Consider the following 11,597-nt stretch of genomic DNA (forward strand, 5'->3'; position numbering starts at 1 on the left):
GGAAACATGCCCCTCATGGCTTTGCCGTAAGGGTGTAGAACTTGAATTTCTCCCCATGTCTGATTGTGTTTTGGATTCTGTCTGTTGGACTTGTCTGTCAGTGTGCATATTTCGGGCATGATATTGTTAACATTAACATACTTTTTCTTTGAAGATATCTCATTATCTACATCTAACCCGTTTGTTGTCTTCCAGTTTTATTTTTCTATATGTGTTTTTAAGTCTTATTGTGGCTAGCTCTTTCTTTCGTTTTTTCTCTCCTCTCTTGTTTGTCCACTTTAAAGGCCAATAGGTCCGGGTTATTGTGGACGTGGTGTTTAGTCCTGAATTATTAACAGCTATTGTGTTTTCAGCGTAGCAATAGGGTCCGATATTTAGACGAGACAAGTATAATGCCGACGAGTCGAAGACGAGTCGCATTATACTTGTTCGAGTCTAAATATCGGACCCTATTGCTACGCTGAAAATACAATAGCGATTATATAGCTGTTCTGACCTTTATTTGTTGTTCCAAACTTACAAAATGACAGTTTTTGCGTCGATGCGTTGATCTCAGGTTTTGATAGCAGACGCCGTTTGCGCAGGCGCCACACTGACTTTGGAAAAAAACTCGATTTGACAACACAGCTGTTAAACAGCTTTTTATTAGTTCATTCGTATACAACAAAAAGAAGTTTGAGTTTTTTTAATTTTGAACAAGACTACTTATGAAGAAGACCAAAACACAACATCAACGGAAAACTAGAAACAACTGAAGAACTAGGATGCAACAAGGGGAGGAAAAGAGAACAGCTAATCCGTACAAAGCGAGCAGACGGCCGCGACGTTTCCAGTTTGGGTGAATGGCATTTATATTTGTCTCGTCATGAAGCGAATTTTTCAACCTCAGTTATAAACGACTACATGAATGTTAGTACCATGGGTTGTACATCAATACTTCAGAGGGGAAGTGGGGTATTTAGTGTGGAGTTACGAGATAAGAAAAGCCGAATGCGAAAATTCGTGTCAGTCGGCAACTGTGAACTAAGCTCACATGCAGGCACACAAAAACGGCTGTTCCGTTGTACTCCTCTGTTTGTACTACATCTTTCGACTTTGGGCATTTTGTGGTGTTCAGGGACAGAAAATAATAGGTTTAGTCCTGTTTCATCGGGAAGTTAGCAGAAAAGGGTATGCTATCAACATTTGTAAAGCTGAAAAACATTCCCGAGAAGAATTTCAAGTTGTCAGTGTATGCTGTTGTCGATCAGTGAAACATCGTGTGGTACAGGTGGGTAAACCGGAACCATGCGTCTTTGTTATTGACAATATGCTTTTGGATATTGAGAAAAATGGCCGACTTCCGTAGCATTATGCTTTGATGATCGGAAGAGACCATCCAATCACAGCCCCCGAATTCCCCCACGTGTTCATCAGAATAGCTATATATGTTTACCTTACTTGTTTTTCGAATCTTGATTTGGAACGTTGGCAGTCTATTTCTGGTTCGGATGATTGTTGTAATGATTAATGTGTCAAGGCAAGGCAAGACAAAATGAATTTTCCCCAAAAAAACATGGAATAGGAATCTATATCAATAACAAACAAAGACAGAAATGGTAACAAGACACAACTCTTTACAATTATCAACCATAATTAACGTGTCATTAGTCACGCGTGGTTTGCCTTGGAGAAGAACGAGGCGATCAACGTTCGCAGTCTACCTGTTTAGGATGCTTGCTGTAATGATGAAAGTGTCACGCGTGGTTTGCCTTGGAGAAGAACGAGGCGATCAACGTTCGCAGTCTACCTGTTTAGGATGCTTGTTGTAATGATGAAAGTGTCACGCGTGGTTTGCCTTGTTTCACAGGCGCGTGGCAAGCCCTGGAGAAAAACGAGGTGATCAACGTGGCTTGTCGCTCCAAGTTCCTGGACCACATCCTCACGGGGGACAGCAGGGGGCGTCTCAGGCTCTACAAATACCCCTCCACTCAGCCCAAGGTGGGTCCGCCTCTTACGCTCCTGTTGTTCGCATTAGTTCACCTGTATTCGCTACGTTAACACATTGTTAACACATTTGTGATTATGATCAAATAGTTGGGAAGTTAAGAGTAGAAATAATTAGTATTTAGTGTAGGAGGAGGGTTGGGGGTGGGTAGGGAGGGGGTGGGTATGGTTTACTTTGAGCAGGTCGGTTTCAGTTTTAATAAACAATTTTAGAGAATTGTGTATCTTATATTTGAGTCTTTCGTGTTTTAGACATTGATGCATTTAATAGTTTTAACGAGTTGCCTTTTGTTTTATCATTCTGGTGTTTATCTAGATGTGCTGTGTATCTTATAAGAAGTTCTTAAAAGTTCGAAGTTATTTTAGCATATAGGTTTTTTTATGGTCTTAACAGTTAAACATGTATTACGTTATCATTAAGATTCATGCTTTGTTAGCACTAAGCAGTTGTTTTAATCAGTCTGGTTTTGTCTTGTTTTCATCTTATGAACATTCTAAATGTTAGACTAACTTATTGTCTTGTACAGAATAACAACTGTGTGAATGGTGCTATACTGAATGAAAGAGTGTGACATGAAGTTCTTGTACATCATTGTAAAGAGTGTGAATGACGTTTTAGTATAGATGTCAAGCGCTTAGAGCAAGCCTTTTTAACGAAAGTTTTTGATTTAGCGCTATATAAATGTTCTTCTTATTATTATTATTAGTCCAGTTTTAATTTATTTCTGGTTATTAATTACGAAGTGTGGTGTCCCATCGTTACATGTTGTTGTTGTTGTAATTTTTGCCTTGCCGTGCTACTGACGAGCGCAAGTCATTAAATACATCGCGCTCTGCATGCGTGAGGTTTCGGGTTAAGAATCCCTGGTTCGCTTGGGTGGAGGTTTTTGCTGATCTCACAGGTCAAAGTATATGTATATCCACAAACGCAAGACCAAATTTACACGAAAAAGATCCCGTCACAATGTGATTCGCTGTTACTTTCCGTTTGAGTTTACTTCACGTTTGGAGTGTTGTTAATTGTTTAATCCCATTGGATGTATTGAGGATAACTCCCGTCATGCAGACACAAGAAACACGTTTGATTAAAGTACATCCAAATAGTAGTAGGGAGATTTAAAAGACAGCACGTTTCGTTTTGCAGCTCGTTTCGTTTGGTGAATGAGTCACCCCGCGAAAGGGAACGTGAAACGAGACGGCATAGGCCGCAGACAAGATTTAGATGTATTCACGTTTCGTTTCGGAATGAAAGGCCGGGCATGGCAGGATATGATCCGCTGACTGGGCATGGCATAATTTCAACTCCACGAGTCAATAAAGGATTGACATACTCGCATTGCACACACAAGAGCTTCACATTTTTCAATTCATGCACCTGCTCATCATCAATTGTATTTCACAAAAATTAGATCATTCATGTTGAATTCCAAGATTTACTCATTCGAACTCATTATTTTTTTTATCCATTTCACGCATCTCAATTTTTACAACTGGTAACAGCCTATGGCAAAGAGCTCTACCGAACCATGTAGGCAATTATACCCTGAGTATTCCCCATTCTCAGAAAACGGCCCTGTGCACACGCCTGTGCCGATTTAGAAGCCTTTCCCCAACTAGGGGTTGTTTTGTACTTGTCACGTCTGTCCTCGATCAGAATGGAAAAAAAAACCCTAGGAGGTGGTCCAGAATCGGGCATACTTTGATTATTTTCAGTCCAAATAAATCACACAGACTTTGTTTATACAAAATCACATACGAAGCCAGAATAAAAATTCGATGCGATGACCTACTTCAGTCTTCTGCTTCGCCATTTGCTTTCTCACCATGAAGTTGGATAAATGTACCAGGATCAGCACCCTTCAAAATATTTCAGTTCACAACAGTTGTCTACCTCCAATGAACACATTCTCAGCGCTGAAAGACTGTGAAAGGGTTGATGAATCTAGCAATGCATAAAATGGCCAACAAATAAAACTGTTAGTGTGCAAAAATACTCACAAAAGTTGACGAAATATTGTTCGTTTTTTGGGGGTGGAAAACGTGACTGCGTTTTGACGTTCCACGTTCCGTTTCAGTTGACCTTCACCTTTCCAGCGAGAGACCCCCGAAATGATGACGTTTACCACAACTTCAAAACGAAACGTCCCGACGTTTCGTTTTTTAAATCTCCCTACTAACTTCAAATTTCTGTTGGTCAATTTAAGACAGTATACACCTTGATTAACTGTATGAAGGTGGGCATATTGTGTGACTGAACAGTCTCCGAAGACTCTCTACGACTTTGTGAAGTTTATATTGTGTGACTGAACAGTCTCCGAAGAGTCTCTAGGACTTTGTGAAGTTGCTGTCGTGTTTGAACAGTCTCTGAACAGCCTTGATATTTGATAATCATTCATACATTCAGCTGATCATAGCAATTCTTCTCCACACAAAAATATGATTAATTGTTAATGCAATATTGTATGTCAATTATTCTTTCATGGTCATCAGCTGTTGTGGAGATAGCATGTGTAATGCGTATAGTGCTGCAACTGTGTTGCATTTCATACACTTATATTTTGTATGTATAGTATAGTTGTATGTTTGTATCGTATTGTATAAAAAAAATACGATTTTGCTCCCTTCTTCTTATAAATGTAATGTGCGTCTGTATTAAGTGTTTGTATAAGGGACAGGTTGTAAGATTAGGCTTTTCCTAAAACCTCTATCCTTATGTTATAAAGCTCTATTTCTGTTTCAGTTTCTAGGTCCTTGTGAAGTTTATGGTGTGTTTGAACAATCTCTATGTCCTTGTGAACTTTATGGTGTGTTTGAAGAGTCTCTCAACAGTCTCTATATCCTTGTGAAGTGTATGTTGTGTTAGAATAGTCTCCATATCCGTGTGAAGGTTAATGTTGTCAACTTGTGTTTGATCAGTCTCTAAGTCCTTGTGAAGTTATGTTGTGTTTTAACAGTCACTGAACAGTCTCTATGTCCGTGTGAAGTTATGTTGTGTTTTAACAGTCACTGAACAGTCTCCTTGTCCGTGTGAAGTTATGTTGTGTTTTAACAGTCGCTGAACAGTCTCCTTGTCCGTGTGAAGTTATGTTGTGTTTTAACAGTCACTGAACAGTCTCTATGTCCGTGTGAAGTTATGTTGTGTTTTAACAGTCGCTGAACAATCCCTTTGTCCTTGTGAAGTTTATGTTGTGTTTTAACAGTCTCTATGTCCTTGTGAAGTTATGTTGTGTTTTAACAGTTGCTGAACAGTCTCTATGTCCTTGTGAAGTTATGTTGTGTTTTAACTGTCCCTATGTCCGTGTGAAGTTATGTTGTGTTTTAACTGTCCCTATGTCCGTGTGAAGTTATGTTGTGTTTTAACAGTCACTGAACAGTCTCCTTGTCCGTGTGAAGTTATGTTGTGTTTTAACAGTCTCTATGTCCGTGTGAAGTTATGTTGTGTTTTAACAGTCTCTATGTCCGTGTGAAGTTATGTTGTGTTTTAACTGTCCATATGTCCGTGTGAAGTTATGTTGTGTTTTAACAGTCACTGAACAGTCTCTATGTCCGTGTGAAGTTATGTTGTGTTTTAACAGTCTCTATGTCCTTGTGAAGTTATGTTGTGTTTTAACAGTCTCTATGTCCGTGTGAAGTTATGTTGTGTTTTAACAGTCTCTATGTCCGTGTGAAGTTATGTTGTGGTTTAACAGTCTCTATGTCCGTTTGAAGTTATGTTGTGTTTTAACAGTCCCTATGTCCTTGTGAAGTTATGTTGTGTTTTAACTGTCTCTATGTCCTTGTGAAGTTATGTTGTGTTTTAACTGTCTCTATGTCCTTGTGAAGTTATGTTGTGTTTTAACTGTCCCTATGTCCGTGTGAAGTTATGTTGTGTTTTAACAGTCGCTGAACAATCCCTTTGTCCTTGTGAAGTTTATGTTGTGTTTTAACAGTCTCTATGTCCTTGTGAAGTTATGTTGTGTTTTAACAGTCTCTATGTCCTTGTGAAGTTATGTTGTGTTTTAACAGTCTCTATGTCCTTGTGAAGTTATGTTGTGTTTTAACAGTCACTGAACAGTCTCCTTGTCCTTGTGAAGTTATGTTGTGTTTTAACAGTCACTGAACAGTCTCCTTGTCCGTGTGAAGTTATGTTGTGTTTTAACTGTCCCTATGTCCTTGTGAAGTGTTTGTTGTGTTTGAATAGTCTTTATATCCGTGTGAAGGTTAATGTTGTCAACTTGTGTTTGATCAGTCCCCATGTCCTTGTGAAGTTATTATGTTGTGTTTGAACAGTCGCTATGTCCTTATGAAGTTAATGGTGTGTTGTCTCTGCTTCAGGCCGACCACCGCCAGGTCAAGCCGTTCTCCTCCAATACCACGGCCGCCGAGTTCCTGTCCGATGATACGGGCATTCTGGCTTCCGGCGGAAATGACGCAGCGCTCATGCATTACGCCTTGACCGACAGATAGAATGCTCATGCATCTCCACTATATACACAAATGGTCTTCAACTTCATGCTGTAGTGGTGTTTTTTTGGCAAAGTTTGCACCGACTTCTTCGGTTTCCTATATTAATTTCTTCATCGACAATTAACATTGAAGTGTATGTGATATGCAATGTTTGGACACCTACGAAGTGGCAGGTGTTTTTGTCGTTTTATTCCTGATTTTTGTGTTGTAAAATCGAGATTTTGAGTGGTTTTTTGTTATGTCTTCTTTGATTAAGGGCGAGATGATGGTAGATAGATACGCGCTGCGGAAAGTTCATGAGTAAGGGAGTTAACTTACTTTGCGGGTTTGCTCCCTGCAGCAGACTGGAAACTTTTCCGTAGGTTGCAGCACTCGTCACGGGTATTTCCAAAGACAGAACAACAAGGGAAAGGCAAATGTCTAACCTTGCAAAAAGGTACTTTTTTTGCAGATGTGACACCTCAATGGTCTATGGTCGGCAGTCTACTTTCACATGTGTGGCTTTAACTGGTGGAAAAACTACCTCGGTTGGTTTATTTTTCTGTATCTTTGCTGTTCTAGATTTGAAAATAAATGATGTTGCCAGTACATGTAAAGTGGCATCCTAACGACGAATAGGAGATCACATCATACACGATGTTATTTATAATATATATGATCAAGGTTAATCTGAACTTCTTGAAACCTGCCAGGCTCATCTGATGATGCGTTGGTATGCTTTTTTTTGCTGTCTGAAATAAAGAAGGATGGCACATTTTCTAAACTTTTTATTCATTGGACACTATATATCATTGTTTTGAATTACATTGCCACAATGACTTTGCTGTTTTTCATGTATTGCGATTGCCAGTCTCTGGCACAAGAACAGACTGTTTTTTTGTTTGTTTCTTTTTTAAACTTAATATTTAAATTGTTTGAACGCGTGTTGTGATCAATGATATTAACCGGTAGGATTGTCGAATCTTCAACTTATTGAACAAGTAACTTTGAAAAACACGCAACAGGTGCTGTTTGGCGTGCAGATTTATCACTGTGCTTTTTTTTAACCTGCAGATATTTCAAGGTTAGCATAATGCAAGTTCTGGCATGTACTGCACTCTTTGCTTGTTCTCTCAAAAGCAGATCTGTGATAATTGTGATAGTGGTTTTTTTTGTGTGGTAACAATCCGTCCTTTTCCAATGGTTTTTCTCTACAAGGGGACAGTAATAGTGATACTTTTTGTTCATAATCCATCCATTTATTTTCCTATTTGTTCAAAGGGGTATGTTCCTTTTCGTTTCAAATGGAACAGTTCCCCTTGACTATGTATTTTTGTATCTGTGATACTTGAACGTGTAAATGTTATTTTTTCTCACCCAGCTATTTAGCTTTACGGGACCATGTAACAAATAAAATGTACTGGAGACCTTCTCAATATTATGATCATATATGCACATAGCATCCTTGAATCAAAAGACTATTTTTTTCTATAAAGCTGATGTCATTTGTTGTAATCTTGGACTCTTCTTGTTGTAAAAGGATGAAAGTGTTCTTGTGTTTGTTGTTTGTTTGTTTTGTGTATGACGGTGTCAATTACCCCCCGCGGGTTAGGGGAAGAATTTACCCGATGCTCCTCAGCATGTCGTAAGAGGCGACTAACGGATTTTGTTTCTCCTTTTACCCTTGTTAAGTGTTTCTTGTATAGAATATAGTCAATGTTTGTAAAGATTTTTGTCAAGCAGTATGTAAGAAATGTTAAGTCCTTTGTACTGGAAACTTGCATTCTCCCAGTAAGGTCATATATTGTACTACGTTGCAAGCCCCTGGAGCAATTTTTTGATTAGTGCTTTTGTGAACAAGAAACAATTAACAAGTGGCTCTATCCCATCCCCCCCCCCCTTTCCCCGTCGCGATATAACCTTGAACGGTTGAAAACGACGTTAAACACCAAATAAAGAAAGAACGGTGTCAATTTTGCCCTGTCTTGTCACTTTTTGTTTAGAATTATCTTCTCATTTTATGTTAATACATTATTTTTAAGTGGTTATCATGTTCCCCTTGCCTAGAACTTTTTCTGTTTTTATTTCTGGATGTTAAATAAGCTAAGCAAAATAATCATTGCACCCATTTTTGTACCCCAACTAAAGCATTCATTCCCGTGTGAATTCATTTTTTGGGGCGAGTTTATGTTAAAGTTAATTGAGTATTTTTTCACTTTTCTATGTTGGAGAGTTTGTGAAAAGTCACAGCGGGACATGTGCGGGCTAAATCGCTCGTGTCTTCTACACTTTGTAGCTACCAGTCTTGTAGAAGCCAGACTTGTACAAGCCAGACTTGTACAAACTAGACTTGTAGAAGCCAGACTTGTACAAACCAGACTTGTAGAAGCCAGACTTGTACAAACCATGACTTGTAGAAACCAGACTGTCATCACTTGGCCAGTGCGTTGCCTTACATTTCACAGATAGCCAGCAACTCCCATTCCCAATTCCGAGGTAAGAGTAGATGTGATACGTCGTTGACATGCAGAAGAAAAAAACCACAACTTTTTTACACGTTTACAAAAAAAGTTTAACTTTGTATCCATGACTGTAAGAACTAAGCCTGGTCCTATGCTTGGGTGAGGTGTAAATATGGACATGTTGACGTGTTCCCCAACAAGGATATTGTGACGAAAGTGAGTTGTCGGAATTTGTGTTTTGTATTCTTCCCTCAATTAATTTTTTGGGGATTTCGTTCTTTGAATATGTGAATGAATTCTTTTCTCATGTAACAGCGTTGTGTTCTGTATTATTGTTGCGTTAATTGTGAGTGTGTTGATTTCTTCGCGCCGTTTTCTTCCTCTTTTTTCTCATCGTTCGTTTGTTTTTATTGAGGGTTTACGTCTTGTTTCATGGTTTCTAAAAGAGTGACAGGGGAGGGGGGGATGGTTGGTGGGGATGGGGATTGGCTAATGGTTTTGGGGGAGTCACACTAAATGTATAATTGTTGCAAATTTATTGGTGCCATTTTGCAGCTTCATTGGTATGATCACATGTAGGCTTACCTTTGAACTGAGCACTGTTATTTTTATAATGTTTGAAGGTATAACTACTTCCTTTTTTGACTTTCAGTGTTTACACTCATAACATGATCAAAACACAATTTATTGCATATTATATTTTTCCTTAATGAACCAATATTTGTGCTTTGAATAATCATATTTTCTGACTTTATCAGATTTGACGCAGCTGAAATTCCCGATTGCTGTGATAACGTGATGATTCTGTTTTTGCTTGAAAAACATAAGCAATACGCAAAATAACGTTTTAAATGGTATTAATTCCTCCGAAAGCGGCGTATGACTACCTAAATGGCGGGGTAAAAACGGTCATACACGTAAAAGCCGTGAGAGTTTCAGCCCATGAACGAACAAACAAACAAACAAATGGTATTAATTATTCATGTGAGATTCCGTCCCTGTATTGAGTGTAATGGATTATACTTTTTATTTGAGTGGAAATGTCCGGTCTAAACCAATGCAAAACGTGTTCAGGATAAATTCTGAAAAATGTGTTGCAGTTTCATATTGAAAAGATCTCAGCTGAGTTTCCTCTAGAAAATAGAACTACGTGTACTGTGATGGGTAGCTAAGCAAAAAAATTGAATCTGTTTCGTCTACCTGCACAATTCCAACTTGTTATGATCCAGTAGTTTTCTTGCTACAGCTCTGGTACCTTTGCTACGATCAACGTTCTTCGAAATAAAAACAAAACAAAGAATGATACCGATCTTATTGCAGTGTGTCTGGCTATGTTCTGTTGTTAACGTTGTTAGTGTGTTCGTCTGTGTATTTATATGTCATTCTTGAGGTGTTTGCGTGTGTGTGTGTCTTTGTCGCATGTGTATGTGTGTGTCTGCATGTCTGTCTTTATTGCAGTGCGAGTGTGTGTGTGTGTGCGTGTGCTATTTTGAGCATGTGCAGAAATAGAAAATCAAGCATGACTGTCTGCCATATATATACGCTTGATCATTCGAGAGAGGGGGAGTAATTTACATTGGAGAGTTTCATATGGTTCATTTGTTTTACATCGCTGATCTGTGTATTATATCGCCGTCGATACTTTTAAGTTTACAGGCAGTGAGTAGTGTTCGAGTAACTTGAATACACGTGCATAATAGCAGATCAATGTCGCTGGTCTATTTATGATATCGCTATCAGTATATATTAGCGTGACAGTCAGTGATTAGATTTAAGCTTTTCGGTGCAGAAGATTGGAACTTACGCCTGTTGTGACAATTTTCGATTGTAATAAAAAAAAAAGAATTCAGAATATTCGATTGCCCTAAGGAAGAGGGGAGCTGAGAATTTGTTTTTTCGTTTCTTTCAGTTTTGAACAACATTAGTGGTAAACAAATTGTGTGAATTCTGCTATCGGACTAGTTGGGATGTTCTGTTTAAAAAAGCAGCTTATGTAGAATAAAAGTTCATGTATGTAGAATGTAGTCTATCAGAAAGCCCCAGCTTTTCTTATGCAACTCTTCAAATCATCTTCGTCATATCATTTAAGCACTAGAAATAACCTTGTTTTGCCAAGGCTCCGTATAGATTTGTTTAAAACTAGTTTTGTTTTTTATTCTGGTGCATACCTTTGGAATTTACTACCTGTGAACATCAAGTCATGTCTATCATTATCTTCTTTTAAAAGACGACCCCGAAAGCACCTTTTTGACGACAAAGTCATTGTAAATTCATTGCGCATGCGTGAAAGATAAGTGTATGTTATGCGTCCATTAACACACACAATGTGTTTACCCATTGTCTGTGTTACTGACTTTATGATTTTAATGATTTGTTTCATTATTACGCTTAGGGAATTAATATTAATGGTTCTCTTTTGCTTCAGATTGTCTGGTTGTTGATTAGTTTAGATTTTTTCCCGTTTGTTTGTTTGTATGTTAAGTTTTGTGTGTGTTCATTTTTGCTCTTCGATTCATGTGGGTGTTTTCGTGAGGACTAGCAGCTGTAAGAAAGGACCATAATTATAGACCTATCGCTATTGTCCTTCTGCAATACTGTTTGCGACTTCGAGTTCTACCTCCTTCTAATTTGTGCTCAGCACTGCGTGCAGATGGCGTGACTATACTCACTTGACACTTGTTGAAATGTGATCGTAGCTTCACCATGACTGTGCTTATGAAACCA

General features: G+C 38.4%; 1 protein-coding gene across 2 annotated transcripts in view; it reads left to right on the forward strand.

Annotated features, from left to right (window-relative positions):
* Positions 1–10,176, forward strand: part of LOC138978849 (echinoderm microtubule-associated protein-like CG42247) — a 134,015-nt gene extending 123,839 nt beyond the window's left edge. For both annotated transcript variants that reach the window (XM_070351646.1, XM_070351645.1), the window contains 2 exons: positions 1,850–1,980; positions 6,301–10,176. In XM_070351646.1, the coding sequence (XP_070207747.1) occupies positions 1,850–1,980; positions 6,301–6,432 (263 nt within the window). In that variant the 3' untranslated portion in view covers positions 6,433–10,176. The remainder of the gene's footprint in view (positions 1–1,849; positions 1,981–6,300) is intronic.
* Positions 10,177–11,597: the final 1,421 nt, after the last annotated feature.

Source organism: Littorina saxatilis, linkage group LG10 (assembly GCF_037325665.1).
Source record: "Littorina saxatilis isolate snail1 linkage group LG10, US_GU_Lsax_2.0, whole genome shotgun sequence".
Classification (NCBI taxonomy): Eukaryota; Metazoa; Mollusca; class Gastropoda; order Littorinimorpha; family Littorinidae; genus Littorina; species Littorina saxatilis.